At 34.7% G+C, this 21,446-nt stretch overlaps 1 protein-coding gene across 3 annotated transcripts; it reads left to right on the top strand.

Moving 5' to 3' along the window:
* Window positions 1–7,303: 7,303 nt before the first annotated feature.
* Window positions 7,304–12,834, top strand: LOC136216258 (putative two-component response regulator ARR21). 3 transcript variants are annotated; one of them, XM_066002985.1, is made up of 10 exons: window positions 7,304–7,388; window positions 7,478–7,675; window positions 8,182–8,258; window positions 8,490–8,815; window positions 9,513–9,987; window positions 10,081–10,209; window positions 11,061–11,189; window positions 12,145–12,213; window positions 12,319–12,402; window positions 12,528–12,834. In XM_066002985.1, the coding sequence occupies exons 1-10, from the start codon at window positions 7,373–7,375 to the stop codon at window positions 12,702–12,704; spliced, it is 1,680 nt and encodes a 559-aa protein (XP_065859057.1). In that variant the 5' UTR covers window positions 7,304–7,372; the 3' UTR covers window positions 12,705–12,834. The 3 variants fall into 3 exon arrangements, with proteins under 3 accessions (XP_065859057.1, XP_065859051.1, XP_065859093.1); XM_066002979.1 differs by having other exon boundaries at window positions 10,078–10,209; XM_066003021.1 differs by lacking the exon at window positions 7,304–7,388 and having other exon boundaries at window positions 7,550–7,675; window positions 8,498–8,815; window positions 10,078–10,209.
* The last annotated feature ends 8,612 nt before the right edge of the window (window positions 12,835–21,446 follow it).

Raw genomic sequence — 21,446 nt, 5'->3', positions numbered from 1 at the left:
ATCTCCTATTAGTAGAAGTTTTAAGTAATTTCAGGTTTTTTTTAGGCAAATCAAGCCAATTGAAGAAATTAGCTTGGTGAGCTACTTGCATTGCTCGGCGAGCTGCACCTTGAAGATAAAAGTCAACAAAGTTTGGAAGACAGATCTAAACATTTTCATGAGTTGGATCGGACTGGATTGGGATCGGGTCCAACCGGGTTTGGCATGTAATTAGTTTGCCAAAATCAGCCCAGCCATACTATATTTGTATCGGGCTCAGGCCGGGTGGGCCTAATTAAGAGAACTAATTTCCAAGTCCAATCCGATCTGCCCAGCTAATATATTTTATATTAAAAAATTAAATTAGGATTAGTTTTAACAATCAGATAATTAGTTAATTCCAATATGAATAAAAAAGAAGAAGTTAATTAAGTATGGATAAGATATTACTTGTTGGTATTTCATGAACTTATCACTAAAATACGTGAATTAAAAGAATATGCATGTATATGCATATAGCGTATTACTATTATAGGCACTATATTTATTGAGTTAAAAAACCTTAATATATAAAATATTAACCTAATATAATTCTTCAACAAAATAATAATAAATAATATAATATAAAGGCGGATTGGATTGGGTCGGATTTGAGATTTTGAGGCAAATCCTAAGTTCAACCCATGCGGGTTTGAACAGATTTGGATCGGGCCGGGTTAAACATAAAATATATATGTCCCAGTCCAACCTATACATGGCGGTCTTGAACGGATTGGACGAGTCAGCGGGCTCTTGAACATGTTTAGAAAGATCCATATTGGAGTTACTCTTGTTTTGTTTATTCTAAATAGGAGTTACTCTTGTTCTCTGTAAATAACTTTAAGGGCTTGTTTGGTTTGCGGAATAGAGGGGGAATAGAATAGATACTTCTAAAGAATAGCTATTTTCACATTTGGTTCAATTTTTTTTGATGGAATAGCTATTCCATGAAATCTCTATTCCTTATTTTCATGGAATAGTTATTTTTCAATTTATCCAACGAATAACTATTCATGATATTGTATTTTTGTAATTTATAAAATTATCCTCTATTAAATTCTCAATTTTCTCTCTAGCCAATTTCTCAAGCCCTATAAATTTGGCAAATACATAATTTATATCATAAAAAACGTGAAAAATGGAAAAATGGGAAAAACGTTAAAAAATGTAAAAATGCGAAAAATATGAAACACAAAAAACGTGAAAACGTTACAAAACACAAGAATATGAAAAAAACGCAAAAAACATGAAAACGCGAACAAACACGAAAAACATGAAAATGAAAAAAAACAACACACGAAAAAACACAAAAACGCGAAAAATACGAAAATATGAACAAACGAGAAAAACAAGAAAACTTGCAAAACATGAAAAAACGTAAAAAAATGTTAAAAACACGAAATGAATAAATGTTATAAACGCAATTTTCACATTTTTGTACTTTTACATTAAAAATGTTTTTCCTATTTTTTTTTACTTTTAACGGGGTTTTCACGTTTTTCGCTTTTTTTTTGCATATTTTTGTGTTTTTCCACTTTTTTCATGGTTTCATGTTTTTAACATTTTTTTTACTTTTCGTGATTTTTGCATGTTGCATTTTTTGTGTTTTCATTTTTCGTGTTTTTAACAAATTTTCACGTTTTTCTGTTTTCCACATATTTTTTACGTTTTTTTTGTGTTTTTATATTTTCTTGTTTTCATAGGTTTTTCTACATTTTTTTGATATTTTTGAGTTTTCACAGCTTTCTACGTCTCTACATTTTTTTTTTGCGTTTTACCGTTCGCACATTTTTTTTGTGTTTTTTCATGTTTTGCGTGTTTTTTTTTGTGTTAACTCGTTTATATGTTTTTTTTTGCGTTTTCACCATTTTCCACTTTTATTTCATTTTTTTCTTTTGTTTTTGCGTTTTTAATTTTTTTTTTTTTTTTGCGTTTTAACATTTTGCATTTTTACTGTTTTCCACCACTCTTTTTTCGTGTTTTTACAATTTTTCAATTTTTCATGTTTCTATTGTTTTATGGTTTTTAATGTTTTTTTTTCTATTTTTCGTGTTTTTTACCGTCTTTCATGTTTCCCATTTATCTGTTTTCTTTATATATTTTTAAAATAATATATATTAAATATTTGGATAATTTATAGTAATAATTAAAATTTTAAAAGAAATAAGAAATTACATTTGAGGGTAATATTGTATTTTGAATAAAAAAATTATGTATTCCATTCTATCTTATTCCAGCAACCAAACATAAGAATAATTATTTTTAATGAATTTCTATTCTTTGCGATTCTATTTTTTTTTGGAATAACCATTCTATTCCATTCCATTCCGCGAGCCAAATGACACCTAAATGCTTTATAGTTTTTAAGTTATTTCAATCAAAGTCTTCTTTTATTCAATCAACGCTTTCTCTTATTTCTTGCTTTTTAAATACTTTCAAGCAATTTATGTCACGTCTGTGTCTAAATTTCGAGAATTTATATTTTCATATTAGTATATATTATAATTATTGGGTGTATGAAGTTAATTTGGTGCTATGGAAAAAGTTTGGAGTTAATTCGATGGGTTTAGGTGTAAATTAAAAGTTTAGGATAATTTTTAAAAAATTATAGAAAGATGGAGGATCAAATGTGATATTTGCCAAAATTTTCTCAATCATTCCAGAGAATATCGGATGATCATCATCTTTTTTTTTTTGGTAAGAAAGGAAAGGAAAAAAACAAAACCAACAAAAAACCTACACCGGGATCAGTCTAGGAAGGCTGACTCAAATCCTATCCTCTAGGAGAGAAGGCAAAAGAAAAGAAGGAGGAACAGATAGGGTAGAAACACCTAACATTCTTCCATGCCCAGCAGCTGCTAAGCGATCCGCCACGCGATTTTGCTCCCTAAAAATATGGGAGAAATTGGATGATCATCATCTGATATATCTAAATCTTTTCTTTTTTCTTTTTCTATTCCTTTTTAAAATTCATCAATTTTTTCTGAAACGATTCTTCACCGTTTCTTTGATTTACGGAGATTCGACCGTTTGAATCACTCGAAATTGGAAACATAGCATCCTTATGCATAGATCTAAGTCCTAACCGAAGAGTTTTTAAGTTTCGGAAGTGTTTGGAGGGAAATGTCTTAGACAGAATTTAGCGGCGAATCGATCGGGTGTATTTTGTTCAATTAGTGACCAAGGTAAGTAACTATCAACTATATTTTGAGTTTTATGTATATAGATAAATATATATCAAAGATTTTTCAGAAATTGATATTTTAGGGTTATGCAAGAATTTTGTAAAATTGGGATTTTTCACGATTTTGCATTTTATTGTGAAATTATAGTTCAAATGAAGCTATTTACCATGCTTCTATGTGATTTTCAGATTTTACTTGATTATGTTAATTTAAGGCTTAATTTGGTTGATTTACATATATACATATATGTTTCTATATTGAACAAAATGAATTTGATGATTTCTTACTAATTGTTTTTGGATTGAGAAATCTGTTGCGGTTATTGTTGTTATTATTTTGGATTGAAGTCCAAATATGATTGGATTTTTATGATACAAAAGGGCTAATTGAAGCCAAATGATTTATGATTATGAAATAATTTGGAATTTGATTGTGAAAGAAAATTTGAGTACGTTATGATTTTATGATTTTATATCCATCGAGAGTTATCCGGATCGGTGGTTTTATATTTGAAGACCATGTTCAGTGAGGGACATGGCCTGTGTACACAGTTTGAAGACCTATTGGGTATGGCAGCGAAGTGTTGGGTAAGACCATATGGGATAGACATTGTTAAGAGACGTCTCGACTATATATGTGGTTATTGATTGATACTTAAAGGGAGAAACTCGAGGATGGATACAATGTTTTAAGTTCATTTGGATTATGTTTTCGGTTATGATTGATTTTGATATAAGGTATTACGTGGGTGTAAAGATATTATTTGGAGTTATTAATGGGATGTAGGATGATGGGTATAAGAATGATCTATATTGATTTTTCTTATTGTAAGGATTTGATTATAGAGGTTTTATGAAAATAAATAAGTTAAGGTGATATTCATAGAGGAAATATGTTATCGATATAAGGTTTATATGTGATTGGTGATGATGATTTGGAGTTCATATTCATCATGATTGGAGTGAAAATTTATAGATATAAGTATTATTATTATGATGAAGTAAGATTATATGATGAGGCAAATCATTATTCGAATTATTTGAAGTTTAAGAAAAATATAATATCATACATATTAGTGGTTCAAACATAATTATTTTTGAAGTCTATAGAACTTGGAGATAGGTGAAATATATTTGATATATATGCAATTGATGAAATCAATTGTGATTTAAATCTATTAAAGTGAGATTTGGTTTAGTGATAGGAAGATATGAATATAAAGTGTATCATATCATATAAAATTGAATATATGATATTTGAAGTTTTATTATGGATTTATTGGTGATGGAATTACTAAGTATGGCAGCGAAGTGTTGGGTAAGACCATATGTGATAGACATTGTTAAGAGACGTCTCGACTATATATGTGGTTATTGATTGATACTTAAGGGGAGAAACTCGAGGATGGATACAATGTTTTAAGTTCGTTTGGATTATGTTTTCGGTTATGATTGATTTTGATATACGGTATTACGTTTGATTGAATACGAGTTGGTTTTGGTTTGATAAAACATTTATTTGATTATGAATTGGTTTGATTAAAACATTTATTTGTTTTGATTCATTTTAAGGTTTTGATTAAATCCCTTTATAAACGTATATATGTAGCTATGTTACGTAAAGTTGGTTTTTATGGCTGATAGTTTCTTACTGAGATTTTTGTCTCACGTTTTTCAATGTTTTCATGTTTTTAGGTGAGAAAGTACAGGATATAGAGAAGGTTACCGACCGCTTAGGCGAGATTTGGAAGTTGGTTGCTTATTGTTAGAATTATGGTTAGAACTTTGGTAAATCAATTGTAATATTATGATATTTGGATAAATTGGAGACTCCGAAGTATTGATTATGATCTGTCTATTTCACGTCCGATGCCGATTGAGGTCGTCTAGGGTCGGGTGTGACAATTTAAGTTTTCAATTCTAATTACCAACTCAAATATTATCTACTTAAATAATAAGAAATCCGATTAAGAGTTAGTATACTCACATTCTAGTCTCTATGGGTTCAATTAGTTCTTCGAAACTGTACTGCTAGACGCGATAGACTAAACTTACTCTACAAAAAATAATGTTATGTTTTCCGAACATCAAGTTTTTAACATTGTTGTCCGGGACTAGTAAAATCTAGTATTTTAGTTTAAGATATTTAAGCATTTTATTTTTGTTAATATATTTTTCTACATTTTTATTTTTCTAGGAGATGGAGTTAAATGATTTTTCGGGGAATATATGCATTTCCTTATCTGTCAAGGCGCAATGCAATTACATTAAACAAATGAAAATTACATTAAAAACAAAGGAAACCTCCTAACCCATCACGCTCCAGTGTGATTCGAACCTATGACCTTACAGTCATAGGTAAGCTCTCAACCAACAGGCTAAGAGCTTGACTACAAAATCTTTGACAAAACAAAACTCCTTACTATATTGCAGGGAAACTCTTATTCACTAGCGTTTTTGCATTTCGTGTTCGTTTCCATTACCATTTTTAATTTTCTTACCAATAGTTTTCGTTTTCGTTTTCATGCAACATAGCTCCTTATCAAGTCCTTTTTAAGAAGAAGCCAGATTGTTCTAATATAAGGGTATTTGGGTGTAGTTTTTGTGTCTAAGTTTAGGACCGAGGAAAGAAAAATTGAAAGTAAAGAAGATGTTTTTGTTTTCCTTGTGTTTCCATAACACACTAAAGGCTATACAATTTATAATTTGAAGGATAGGAAGTCTAGTGTTAGAAGAGACGTTGTTTTTTCACAAAATTACTTTCCCTTATTCTCACAAGAAGAGTTCTGAGAATGTTTTTTCATTAACTTTCCTACTATAGATTTTGAAAGGACTGTGCATGTCCATCTAGGGTTAGGGTTTCAGTTTTAATACGTATATATATGTTGATATATTTCATACAAGGAATTATTAGTGTAATAACTCCATACATATCTATGAAGCAAACTTTTCTTGGGGGTGGGAGTGGCCGTGTTGGACTCACGGCCAGACTCGCACCCGACACGGCAAAAATGTGTCTGGCTGTGTCCATGTCATGTCCAGTGTTTTAAAAAAGAAAAAACCAATAGCTTATCCATTTCGAGTAAGTAGCCAAGCAGAAATTAGCTTCCTCCACCACCAGTTACAAAACCAAAGCATATAGGATAACAGATGCTACTGTTAAAGCTTATTCTAGGGCAACAACTGATTGTACTTAGAAATTTGACGTGTTTGGCTGCACCTATGTCTCATATTTTTTTGAAAATGTCGTTTGCTGCACCTGAGTTTAGGCTTCATTAGAAAGGATTGAACTTTCAAAAATGACTCAGCAGCAGTTGGTGTAAATGCTAATGGAAGTAGCCATTTTATGTCTCTAGAAGCACTGATCACAGTTGGGTTAGGGTTCGGTTTTCACAAATATATTGATATATTTCATCAATAATACAGAAAACCACTCTCAAATCCCCCACAAAACCACTGTTTAGACCCACAGATAAAAACCTCACAAAACCACTAACCTAATCTCGGAATATTACCTTAAATCCACTATGTAAACTAAATTACAATTACCCTTAATTAGTTTTAAGGTTTAACTCCGTAGCCTAAATATGCTTTCTGCAGAGTCAAATTGAGAATCTGGGGGTTTTGTTGGCTTTATCCCCTAAAATGCATAAAATTTGTTATGGCATTTATGAGAGGATATCAACCTTTTTATCTTCAGCTTTTCAGAGTTCACATTCAGACTTGAACCTTCCCATTATATTCCCTACCCTGCATGCACTGGAAATAAAATCTGAGAATTTAATAATTTATAAATATGTTTGTTTTCTTTTTACTTTTTATTAAAAACCCGGATTTTCTTTTTCTTTAATAAGTTGACTAATATAAAACAGGAAAAAACAAAAGTAAGAGATAATGTCAAAAATGCCCCTACTGCTTTTACTTACAATTGAAGTATTAGGGGCTTTTTTGACCAATGTCTCTTACACTACATTCAGTGTACTAGTTTTCATCAAGTTGAATCACAGTAAGAACAAATGAACCATGTGCTCAAGGCTAAGGGTGTTTGAACAAATCTCTTGTGCTTATAAAATCAGCATCCATTCTCTCCCCTTGACAAAATTCACAAACAAAAAAAGCTCTTATACTGATCTCATCTCTCTCCTTTCTAAAAAAAAAACCTTAATTCCTATGGCAAATAACAAAGGTATGTAATTCAGAATTTATAAATCGAAGATTCTGAGTTTATTAGCAATTCAGAAACTTAATTATCTTTTTTTTTTTTCCTTTGTGAAGGTAAAGCAGTGGTCATGGTTGCAGATGAGAGCTGTGGATCTTCTGTGAATGAAGAGGGTTTTGCACCCAAGAATGGAAGAAAAAGAGTAATAGATGAAGAAGAGGCTGTTGTTGTTGTACCCAAGAAGCAGAAGGTGGCTTGGACTGATTTACTTCATTTTCGCTTCTTGCAAGCCGTAATCTATCTCGGGTTAGAAAGTAAGCATTTCGTTCTATATCAAAATTCATTGATTTACATTGTTTTTATGGAGTTTTCTGGCCAACAATGGATGTCCAAAATCCCCTTGGATCTGTCCATGTGGTGCTTAAGTTTTAGTGTAGATCGGGATCAGCAATGGTCCTTCCACTTAGATGATGTCAGGTTATTCCCCGACTGTTGATTGATATGACATCATCCGAATGGACGAACACTGCTGGTCCTAGTCTATAGTAGAATTTCTTATAACAGAGAGTGCAAGTATTTTATGGAAAAAAAAATTAGTGCCAGATTCAAAATTCATTGATTGGATTACTTAGGGTATTTTCCGGTGATTTATAGGTATTCTTGCACACAAAAACTAAATCTTTTTACACTGTTATTAAGGAGTTTTCTGGCGATCAATGAGTCCTCAAACTCCCCTAGCTGGTCTCCTCTTTGCATTTGTCCCGTCATTGTTTGTATATCCAAATTCTTTTTAATTAATTGAATTATTTCACTCATGCAGAGGCTGTTCCTAAAAAGATTGTTGAGTTAATGAATGTTTCAGGCTTGAGTATAGAAAATGTTGGTAGCCACTTACAGGTCTGGATCAGTTACATTTATGTTTTTTTTTGTACTATATACCATATATATAAATTATTGAAAATATATAATAACTTATGAAAAGAAATGTAGGAAATGTATGTTATTTCTAAAATTTTGTATACGTGCTCAATTTAAATTTCTTAATATCGTATTATCCTTGAATTAAGGAAGGAAAAAAATAAAATTAATTAGATTTTATTATTATTATTATTATTATTATTTTTGCAGAAATACAGACAGTTTCTTAAGAAGGTAGCAAAGAGTTATGAAGTGTCAGAAAAGACATTTATGTCACCATTTGCAACGAGCTATAATTCCTTGTTAATGAACCAAAATTACCCCCTATTTCCTCGAAAATCATTGAGCGCATTCCAACAAGAACGTAGAGAAACGATTGCAAAGAGCTTCTCTAATAATCATTGTCTTGAAGCTTCTGCTAGCAATTATGCACCACAGTTCCGACATGGACAATCCGGTTTATCAAGTGGTTATGCAAATTTTCAGCGACCAATGTTTGGCGACACACATCTTTTTCACCAACCAAATCAGTCAAGGTCATTGCTTAATAGTAACTTTTATCACTATAATTATTGTTGTTTAGGGTCTTAAAAAAACAAGGAGTCTTAAATATTTTTAAAGCTCGTATTCTGTTTGTATACTATTATATATTATTGATATAATTATGTTTGAATCCTTGAGGCTATGCACTTTTATAGAAACTACACATTGAATTCTTTAATCATTTATAAATTTATATATTGAATTCCTTATTTTTATATTTATTTTTATTTATTGAGGTTGGAGGCCATGATCATTTATATAAGAACTATGCAATTGAATTTGAAGCTCATCTTTTTTTCAAATGAAATACTGCAATAGATGATGCATTTGAGTTTCTGACTCTGTTTTTTCTGGCCTTGTTGTTAACTTGATAATGAAGCAATAGAACTAGTTTAACTTGATAAATAACAATCTGACTAGAGGAAAGTGAATTTAGAAGGTAATGTTGTTGAAGTTTTTGATGAATTATAAGATTCGGTTATAATTTAGATTCGTCCTATAGATCCAGCTCGAAATAGAGCTGAATGGAATCGAATGGTACGTAAGATTTTAATAACCATATTCTAGAGCTTTAGTATAAAAAAGTCCAATGGAACTCAGCCTTGTATTAAATCTGTCACTATAAACTGTATAAGAATGCTTTATTAATACAAATTTGTCGTCAATAACTTTTATTATTATCTACGACAGATACGGGATTAAAATGCAACCGAACAATGCTATGAATGGCTTCCCAGCTCCTCCAAAGTCAATGTATCAGCAGCAGAATGACCAGGTTGGATCAAACTTTGGCAATCCATCTCCATATTTCCATTCTGGAAATGATGCTAATTCAGAAAGTGTAAACACTATGGGAATAACTACCAGGACTAATTTCAATCCCAGTAGTAGTTATTCTGGAATGAGGGTGAATAGCAATAGCTTGCTCGGAATTGGTTCTAATGTTGGTTATGGTTCGACGAATTGGACTAACAACACTGGAATTGAAAATGCAAATGCTGCCCTTACTAATAACTATGTGCTTAATCAAGGAGGCTTTTCTTCCGATCCTGCATTTGGTAGCTCGTTCGGACTAGGAGGATCTTCTTCGTCTTCTGGCACATTTGGTACTTCTGATCTTGAACCTCTAGTCTTTGGCTCCACCAACTCTACAACTCCTTTCCAGGTGAAATTATATGCACAAGTATAGTACAACTAGATTGTTTTAATCCATTGTTAATTTGTGTATTGATTGATATGGTTTTGATATGCCTAGCAGGAAGGTGCATTGAACATGGAGAGCCCGTATCAACCCGGACTAAACTCTACTGAATTCCTAAATCTTGATTTTTCTAACTCGTGCACTATTTCCAAGAAATCTGCTTGGAACGGCCAATGCTCTCAACAGGCAGGCCTTTTTTTTCAATTCTTAAGAACAAAAAATTGGAGTCAATTCTTAATTAGCCTTACAAATTGTAAGTCAAAATACCTAATTGCATTCAGTTCATTGTGAAAACCCCAAAATTTTCAATGTGATAATTAGTATTCCAAAAATGACTCAGAGGCTCTTCCTAAATTTTCATTAAAAAGGATTGAACTTTAAAAAATGACTCCGGCTTGGTGTAGAATGCTAACAAAAGTAGGTATTTTATCTTGTGGTTCACATAGTATGATAATAATAATAATTTTTATATTCTCCTATTTAATTGCTATTGATGTATCACAACATAGCTCTGATGACTTTGATTTCAACCGAGTTTATATTGAATACCAGTTGTCTTAAATAGAAGTTACAACCAGCAGTGTTGATATGGATTTTAATTATCAAATGAATTTGGTCACTAAAAATTAGATTTAGGCTTATTAAATCTAAGCCTTTTGAATGCTTGAAATCTCTACCCTAGAATTTTAATAAGTCTTGATCTATGGTTGAATGACCAAATACTATATGGTTATTAAGGTCATGTAATCAAAACCCGGTTACAACACAATTACTTATGAATCCAAGGCATGTAATAGGTAACTAATAATTTAAAAAATCACCCAAATCGGCTCGGTTAAATAACCATATTTAAGCACTCATCAGATGGTTTTGTCGATCTAGGATTAAGGTTTCAGTTTTCACACGGATATATATGTTGATATGTTTCATCAATAACACAAGGAGTGATTATTGTTATAATAAATGCTCTTTTCCATATTGTTAAGTATAGTATAACTAGATTGTGTATTGATAGATGGTTTTGATATGCCTAGCAGGAAGGTGCATTGAACATCGAGAGCACGTATCAACCCGGATTAAATTCTAATGAATTTCTAAATGTTGATTTTTCTAACTCGTGCACTATTTCGAACAAATCTCTTTGGAATGGCCAACACTCTCAAAAAGTAAGTTTTTTTTGTTTTGTTCTTTTTCCTCTATACATCAGATTTATATTATTTTGTGAAGTCAATTGTCACATTAAATTGGAACCCCTAAACTATATAATGAATGTAAGGAATCCTAATCTTGGTTAAACACCTAATTTAATTCAAGAATATGTTCAAGGGCATTAGTGCAATATGTTCAAAGTGAAAATTAGTATTCCAAAATGCTGTCAATTGGCACACATATTGGCAGTCTCTCACAAACACACCATACATATCTATGAACACTGACTCTTCTGGGGTCGGAGTCGCGGCGTCGGACTCTCCGGACAAAGGGACACGACGGACTCGCTCCCAACACCGGAAAAAACTTGTCTCCCCGTGTCCATGCTGTGTCTAGTTTTAAAAAAAAAAATAAAAAAACCAATAGGTTATCCCTCTGGAATAAGGAGCCAAACAAAAATTACCTTCCTCAGTCACCAGTTACAAAACCAAAGATAGGATAAGAGATGGTACTGTTAAAGCTTATTCTAGCACAACAACTGATTCTACTCCCGCAGATAGGATAAGAGATGCTTTTTTTTTTTTATATATAATATATAAATATATAAATTAATTATATAGAAATTTATCGTGTTCGGTCGCACCTATGTCTCATATTTTTTAAAAATGCCTTTTGCAGCACCGGAGTCGGTGCTTCGTAGATATATATGTATAGGCCTCATTAGAAAAGATTGAACTTTAGAAAAAGATCCAGCAGCAGCAGCTTGGTGTAGAATGCTAATGAAAGTAGCCATTTTACCTCTCTAAAGCATAGTTGTGTGGATCTAGGGTTAGGGTTTCGGTTTTCACAAGTATATATATATATATGCATTTTTCCATATTCAGGTTAAGACATTTAAACAAGACGACAGTTTCTAATTAGTATTGTTAATTATATTCATCTTGATTAATTCTTATCTTTTTACAATTCCAGGGTGCAGAAAATGCCAATTTTGGCAGTGATGGAAATTCTACAAATGGGTATTTCTCAAGTTCTGATCAGGCAAGTTTACTTGGTGAAAATCTATTTGGTTCAAGAACATGTGTTTATTCTCACACAATATAACATGTGTTTAGAGTTTTCATCATACATTTTTCTTTTTTGTAGCCACAAGGCAGTTCCAGTGAAGCACCTATGGATTTAGAGTTCAACCACATACATCAAGAAATAGGAACATTCAATGAGAATCAGGCATGTTGAGATACATATTTTCCATAAAAGTTATTATAGGCACCAGACGTCATCTGTATGCTAAACCAGATTGACATTAAATTGTGATTAATAGCAAGCCTAAATATTGATTTTATGCAATGCAGGAGTGGGGAGAGGATCTCTTGAACATCATTGATACACCATTCGGTTTAGAGAGTGAAGTCGAGGGAATTGGTGGAGTTACTGAACCAGCCGCTAAGCTAGAATCGGAGGGCGAATTAGTCCGACGTTCGACTCGGGTCAAACGGGTCCCCACATGGAAAGAAGACTATGTCGAATAGGATTAGAATAGGTAGTCTCCTAATTAGTTTCCAATTAGTCTTTACCTTTATTATTGATTTCTCCTCTTATATAAAGAGGCCTCTTGTATCGTTTTCTTTAAGCTTGAAATCAATAAACAACTCAGTTTGCTCTTGCTAGAAAAGAGTTAGGTGTTCTTGATTGTCTTCACCCAAAGATAATCCATTTTGATTCGATTTCAAAGTAGAGTCGTATCAACTCGTGCTTTCATCCTGTTTTCCTCTCATCCATCATGTCCTACAAAATTTCCGCCGATTACAAAGCCGAACTAAATGCTGAGTTTGAATTCCTTTAACAAAACCTCAAAGAGATGATCAAACATACCCTCAACTCCTGCGTTAATGAACTCAAAGGTCATCAACCAAAACCCAACCAGCATGCCGAGACATCCAATAACCCCCCACCGCTGTTTCATTCGTTAAAACTAGACCCACCCCATTTTTCCGGTAACGATCCTACTAGCTGGTGTTTTCAAATCGAAGAATATTTTGATTTTCATAATGTAGCCACTGAAAACCGCATGCACATCGTAGCCCTCCATCTGGAAGGAGATGCTTTGGAATGGTACCGCTGGATGCGTGCAAACAACATGTTTAATACATGGGTAGATCTTTTGGAAAAAATCAAAAAGAGGTTCGGACCATCACATTTTGAAGACTTTCAAGGTCAATTATACAAATTGACCCAAACGGGATCACTGACCAATTACCTTGCTGAATTTGAAAAATTGATGAACAAAGTTAATGGCCTAAGCGAACCCCAGTTGTTATCCTGTTTCGTCTCCGGCTTAAAGCCCTACTTGAGTCGACAGGTGCGCATAGTGCGGCCTACAACTTTATTGGAAACTATCGACCTTGCTAAGGAATACAAGGCTCGTGAGATCGAGACTCGTGTTGATCGTTCCCACCGTCCTACTTTTAAAGCACCAAACATTGGTCAATCTACAAATACTTCAGCAATCGAGGTGCCTAAAACCCGAACGATTGCGCAAAAGCCATCTGAAGGAAAACCAGTTCCGTTCCGCCGGATATCATACATGGAGATGCGTGAACGACGAGAAAAAGAGCTCTGCTTCAATTGTGATGAAAGATACTCATCTAATCATAAGTGTAACGACAGATTCTTGATGTTAGAGGGGGACGAGCATGAAATTCCTACCCCTGAACCAGTTTATGAGTTCGAAGAATCCTCTCAGGATGTCGTTTTGTCTGCTGATATCTCCAGCTCGACATCTCTGCTAGGCCATAATAATTCTCGTTCAATTCAGATCTGAGGCATATGCCGAAGCCATGATGTGGTTGTTCTTATTGTCAGTGGCAGCACACATAATTTCATAAAACCAACAGTCGCAAAACTCCTGAAATTGTCTACTACACCTGCTCCGTCGTTTCATGTTTACGTTGGCAATGGCGATGCTATGACTTGCTCGACCCTATGTCCCGACGTCAAATTTAATCTCCAAGGCACCGATTTTACTGCCGATATATTTTTTTTACTGATTAAAGGACCAGATATTGTTTTAGGAATCCAGTGGCTACAACTATTGGGAAAGTCTCTCATGACTATACCAAACTCACCATGGATTTTATGTGGAATGGACACGAAGTACGTCAAACGGGAGATTCTGAAATTGATCCACAATCAGTTTCTTTTTCGCAATTGCAAGCTTGTTTACAACATCAGGAGGTTGGCAGGCTATATGAAATTCATCAAGTGTCCGATTCAAACGACCCAAACCAGCTCACCGAATTGAAGATTGAGTCTTCGGTTGACCCAGCCATTCATGCTATTGTTGAGGAATTTCAGTTCTTGTTTCGGCTGCCCACCACATTACTGCCCCAACGACGATTTGACCACCGAATCCATTTGCTTCCCAATACTGCCCTAGTGAATGTCAGACCGTATCAGTACCCTCACTTCCAAAAAAATGAAATTGAAAAATTAGTACGCGAGATGCTTTCGCAAGGCATTATTCGCATAAGTCATAGCCCTTTCTCCTCACCAGTCTTGCTTGTCAAGAAAAAGGATGGGACCTATCGCTTTTGTATTGATTATCGCGCTCTAAATGCGGTTACGGTAAAGGATAATTTTCCAATACCAACTATTGACGAGCTCTTTGATGAATTGGGAAAAGCAACAATTTTCACTAAACTCGATCTCCGGGCTGGATATTTCCAAATCCGAATAAAGGAAAAGGATGTTTATAAAACTGCATTTCGTACACATGAGGGACATTATGAGTTTTTGGTTATGCTATTCGGGCTTTCTAATGTGCCGCCAACCTTCCAAGCAACCATGAACACAATCCTAGCGCCGTTCCTACGAAAATTTATGGCAGTATTTTTTGACGACATTCTAATCTATAGTTGCACACCGGCAGATCACGTGGAGCATTTACGAAAAGTCTTCCAGTGCTTGGATGCGCATGAGTTTTACCTGAAACCGTTAAAATGTCTAGTCGAGAAAGAAACTATTGAATATTTGGGGCACATAATCACTCAACAAGGCATTCAAGTAGAACCATCAAAGATTAAAGATATGCTAGCATAGCCCTCGCCCACCAACATGAGACAATTGAAGGGATTTTTGGGTCTCACAGGTTATTATCGTCGTTTCATCCTTCATTATGCAACTATTGCTGCCACTTTAACAGACTTGCTTCACAAAGATGCTTTCATATGGAATTCCAATGCCGAAGCTGCTTTTATTGCCCTTAAAGGAGGCTGTTACAACAACACCAGTTCTTCGTAAGCCAGATTTCACACAAATTTTCATAATTGAAACCGATGCCTCTAATGTGGGAATTGGCGCGGTTCTTATTCAAAATGGTCATCCTTTGGCTTATTACAGCAAAAAATTAGGACCACATATGCAAGAAAGTTCGGCTTACCTCAAAGAATTATATGCTCTTACGGAAGCGGTTAAAAAGTGGCGTCAGTATTTAATCAGTAGGTTCTTCATCCTTAGAATTGATCCCCGAAGTCTCAAAGAGTTGTTTCATCAAGTAATCCCAACTCCTGACCAGCAGTTTTATGTGCGAAAATTATTGGGCTATGACTTTCGTATTGAGTATAAGGCGGGAGTTACAAATTTGGCAGCAGATGCCCTTTCTCGAATTGGTGAGGGTGATTTTTCAGTTACCTCGCCTCAGCATTTACTCCTCATGGGACAGCCGATTGCTGCTATACACAAGACACTTCGTCGTGAAAACGCGACTCTCGCGGCGTACATTGCATACCAATTTTCAGCAGGTCTTCTTTCTCTAGGATTTTCGGTGAGCAATGGCATTCTTTGCTTCAAAGGACGGTTATACATCAGCCCGGATTCTTCTCTACGAGATGCTTTACTTGAGGAATTCCACGCCAGTAAATCTGCCTGTCATATTGGTCAAAAAAGGACTTTGGTTCGCTTATCCTCACTATTTTATTGGCCAAATATGAAAAAAGATGTACAAGTTTTTGTTGAGAATTGCGCAATTTGCCAGAAAACAAAATTTTCTACTCAGGCTCTGACTTGGTTGCTTCAACCCCTTCCCATTCCTGAAAATGGTGTGGCAAGATTTTACAATGGATTTCGTCGTTGGTCTTCCAAGTGCCAAAAAATACATAGCTTTGATGGTAGTCGTTGATCGGTTAACTAAATACGTGCATTTTGGGGCCTTAGAGACGCATTTTACGGCCACTACTGCAACCAATTTGTTTGTTGAAATTGTGGTTCGTCATCACGGTTTCCCTTCCACCATTATCTCGGATCGTGATCCTATATTTCAAAGTCAATTATGGAAGAAGCTGTTTGAGTTGAGTGGTACCAAGCTGAAATACAGTACCGTTTACCATCCTCAGACTGATGGCCAAACGGAAGTGATAGGGGTATCGAATAGTATTTGCACGCATTTTGCTTTAAGAAACCGCACTCGTGGGCCTCGTATTTGAGTTGGGCAGAATTTTCATACAATTCCAATTATAACTAGAGTACTAAGATGAGTCATTTTCAAGCTTTGTATGGACGCGAACCGCCCATAATTCCATGTTATCTGCCTCGAACTTCAAACATTCAGGCTATTGATGAGGAGTTAGTTGAACGTGATAGGTTGTTGCGAGAACTTAAGGATGCGTTGTTTGCTTCACAGAATCACATGAAATAGTTAGCGGATAAACATCGGCGTGAAGTTGAATTTCAGATTGGAGATATTGTGTTGGTTAAATTGCAGCCGTATAAACAGCAATCTCTGGCCATGCGGTCCAGTAACAAAATTGCCCTTCGATATTATGGGCCTTACAAGGTTTTGGAGCACATTGGGGCTGTTGCTTACCGTTTGGAGCTGCCGGTGCATGCCAAGATACATAATGTTTTCCATGTTTCTCGACTCAAACCATTTCGGGGGGATGGTAATGTCGCTGACTTGGTTGACGATATATCAGAGGTTCAGGAATCAACCCAACGTATCCCTATGGCTATTTGTGCTTACCACCCTATTATGGTCAATAGTGTTCCAGAAAATGAATTGTTAGTGCAGTGGGTAGGATCTGCATTGGAGGATGCTACTTGGGTTCCTATCTCTACCTTTAAGCAAAATTATCCAGCTTTTAAATTCAACCTTAAGGACAAGGTGCTTTTCGAAGGGGAGGCAAATGATGCACCATTCGATTTAGAGAGTGAAATCGAGGGAATTGGTGGAGCTACTGAACCAGCCGCCATGCCAGAATCGGAGGGCGAATTAGTCCGACATTCGACTCGGGTCAAACGGGTCCCCGCATAGAAAGAAGACTATGTCGAATAGGATTAAAATAGGTAGTCTCCTAATAGGTTCCAATTAGTCTTTACCTTTATTATGCTAATTAATTATTTTCCTATTCTAAGTTTTATTAGGATTCCTACTCTTATTAGGATTTATCCTCTTATATAAAGAGGCCTCTTGTATCGTTTTCTTTAAGCTTGAAATCAATAAAAAACTCAGTTTTCTCTTGCTAGAAAAGAGTTAGGTGTTCTTGATTGTCATCACCCAAAGATAATCCCTTTTGATTCGATTTCAAAATAGAGTCGTACCAATCATACTTGGAAACAATTGACTAAAACAGATCTAGATTCAATCATGAAAAATGTTAATGCTTCAAAAGGTTGAATTTAGATTTTAAAGTTACATTAATTTCTCATCTAAGACTTTAGTTTGGCTTTGTTGTAATTTAATTTCGTTCATCAAAGACATATATAGTTCGCTTATATTCATTTTTTAATTTTATAAGTGAATGAATTAATATGCGATTGGTATATATGTGATTTGTCTCTAAATCGAAATTTTTATTTTACCTCATTATTTGATAAGAAGAAATTTGTGAAATTGGAAGAAATTTTAAGAAAGAAGTCAAACAAAAACGTATGATTCTTTCTTACTTGAATTGAATCTGACAGATGATTGCAATATACATGCAAAGAAAACCAAGCACACACTTAACTAACTTTACTAAGTGGCTGTCATTATTCCCGTTAGAAACTAACTAATGAAGAAGCCAACTAATAGTCTAACTAACAGCAACACAGGGAAAGATAGGATTGTGACAGCAATGAGCTCAAGACTAAGGGATTTAGTGAAAAGATTAGCTAATTACTGAGTAGTAGAAATATTGGGTGTTTGAATAAAGCCATTAACAACATATTCTCGTTCTCTAGAATGAGATGATAGTAGCTACATGTGAACTCACAATGAATTTCTCACTCCCTCCCTAATGTTTGTAAGGACGGTTTCGGGAATCCTATTAAATGATTCAGTGATTTTTTCAGTCTCATCCCCTCCCTATGTCGATCTCTACGGGTAACTGAGAATCCTCATGCATAATAAAATAACAATATTAATTAAACAAATACACTTAACTTGTAAGGTCTCGTGACCACAATAATTCTATTACTGTCATCTTTCAACCTAAATGGCATCATAACCTTTTTCATCTGTTCATAAGCCATGCAACACACTACTTATCTCAGCAATATCCTTGCATTTATTATCAGCAATAAAGATTTTTAGTATTTGACACAAACATAAAAACATAAAGACATATCTTAAAATATAGGGTTAATACACATATTTGCCCCTCTATTTATCCGTTTTGGTACATTTTCCCCTATATCAAATAAACACATAAATGTATCCTCAAATTTTTCAAATTACAGCAGAAATTCCCTAATTTAAAAGGTATGCTTATTTGGTATAACACCGTTAGTCTACTCATCATACCATTAATTGAAAACCAATTAACAAATTACACATCATTAAAACTAATTTTCAACCCTAATAAAATTTGTAACACATGACATAGGAATAAATTAGAACACATTTGATATTCAACCGACTCCTTTCCCCTTTTCTCATTGAAATCACTAGGGATCTGTTTCAGCAACCATGGACGATCAAATGACTGGGCGAGGGTGGGGAACAATGAAGAGACAGCGATTTCGTTTTTGGAATAGCCTAGAACGAGATGTCAGAGGCGATATGATTTCGCCGGTAATCCGTCGCACATTAGGAACAGATACGGGGAGATTGGGTCCCCTTGTCTAAGTCCCCTAATAGGTTGCCAAAAACCCTCGAGTTGCCCATTAATTTGTACAAACATTGATACCGTTGATACACAATGCATAATCAGTTTAGTAAATTTTCTTAGGAAACCCATCCGCTCTAGCATAATTTTCAGAAAACTCCATTCCACTCTGTCATAGGCCTTACTCATATCGAGTTTTAGTGAAAAATTGACAGTCTTACCTTTCAACCTCCCTTTCATACTGTGGAAAGCTTCGAAGGCAATAATGGCATTATCAGTTATAAACCGGCCTAGGACGAATGCAGACTGTGAACCATGAATTAAGCTAGGTAAAACCTGTTGAAACACCTTTCCACATGATTTTGATTTGACAAAATTATTTAAGTTAATCCATGATTAAGGGATAATTAAATTTAAGTGCTTTGATTTAATCGTACTAATATGTTTGTTCAATGTTAAGTATAAATATAAATACAAATAGAAATAAAAAGTAAGACAGGACGAAGTCAGCATAAGATCATAGCACAAGCTGAGTAGAGTGGAACTCAACGTGAGTGAAGATAAGTCATCTTCAGAACAGAAGCTTAAAGATCAAGAAGCTGAGTGGAACGAAAACTCAATATCAAAAGTAGAAAAGTCTTCCAAGAACTATGTCTTGCAGAACGAAGCTGACCATGGAATCTGAGTAAAAGAGAACTCAGTATATGCATTAGCAAACAATCACAAACAACGGCTATCAAAGACAAGCTGAGTGATCTTCAGGACATCATGAATGATCCGTTTGCTAAAAGACAAGCTCCGACAACTGTCTGCACCAATAATAGAAACCTTGAAATTACGCAAAAGACAATTTCGAGATGCATGGGTCAACTGTTCTTTTGCTAAAAGACAAACTGGCACAAGAAGACGAAATCTGTGAGAAGAAGACAAATCTGATGACTGGAAATTCAGACGACAGGATTGGCCTGCAAAACTGAAGCTGACCAGAACTTGTCTCAAAAAGGAGCCGTTTGGATCAACGGACAAATCCAAAGTTCAAACCATTTCTGCTTCAGACCTCAACTATAAAAGGACATGATCATTCTTGGATCATTAGCCGATTACAACAAGAACAAAAAGAGCATACATACAAAGCACACAAAAGCCAAAAGAGATCTTACACCAAATTTCTATTCTTGTGTAAAAGCTAGATTGATTTTCTGTAATCATCTAAAGTGTTCTTCATCCGAAAAGAACAATTTGTATCAATTGTAAAATTGAGAGTGTTGTGCTGAGTACTCGGTGTTGAGTGCTTAGTGGTAGAGAAATCTAGGTGTTTGGTTATAGCACTTAGTAGGAGTTGAGTAGACGAATAGAGGAAGGTACTCTTGCATATTCAACTGCCTTGTAAATGGTTTGTGCTCTACCTTTAAAGAGCTCAGTATTGGATTTAAAAAGCCCGGAGGGATTCTGGGGACTGGACGTAGGCGGAGAGGCCGAACCAGGATAAGTCATACTGAGTAATCTCTAACTCTCTCACAATATATATATATATATATATATATATATATATATATATATATATATATATATATATATATATATATCTGTATGTGTTGCTTGTCATATTTACTCAGCATATAAACTATTTAAACTAACACTGAGTAAATAAGAGTGCTGAGTTGGAAGCTGACCACAATAGTGTCAATTCCCAACTCATACGTAAAATAGTTCTAGTCAATATCTGACTAAAGCTGTCTTACACTATAATCGGCCGTGCTGACCAAAGCTGAGTTAATGTTAGGCATGAATTTGACTAAGTTTAACATAGTATTTATAAGGGAATTTGGGTGATTTATTATGTCATTTGGTAAGAAATAAGGGCTGATTACTGTCCTTGTGTAGATAAGCAAAGATAAATGCTAAACTCGCTGGAAACAGCTTGTTTTGCTAAAGCCAAGAGGAGTGGAGCCTTACTTGTATCCAGCGGTCAAACGCCGGATTATCCAATGACGGACAGCGACAGATCATGGTGGCAGTGGCAGAGAAAGCGGCAGAGCGGCAGGTGAAAGTGTGTGGCGATGGGATTGCCTAAAGAAGCAAGATGACTTGAAGTATCACCACCTTGAGTGTTCAAGGGTTAATCGAAATTTAATCATTTTAGTTTATTTTAATCGTAGTTGGTAGTTGACTTATTTTGTAAAAAGGGTA

Source organism: Euphorbia lathyris, chromosome 1 (genome assembly GCF_963576675.1).
Source record: "Euphorbia lathyris chromosome 1, ddEupLath1.1, whole genome shotgun sequence".
NCBI classification, from domain to species: domain Eukaryota; kingdom Viridiplantae; phylum Streptophyta; class Magnoliopsida; order Malpighiales; family Euphorbiaceae; genus Euphorbia; species Euphorbia lathyris.
This window is presented reverse-complemented; position numbering and strand designations above follow the sequence as displayed.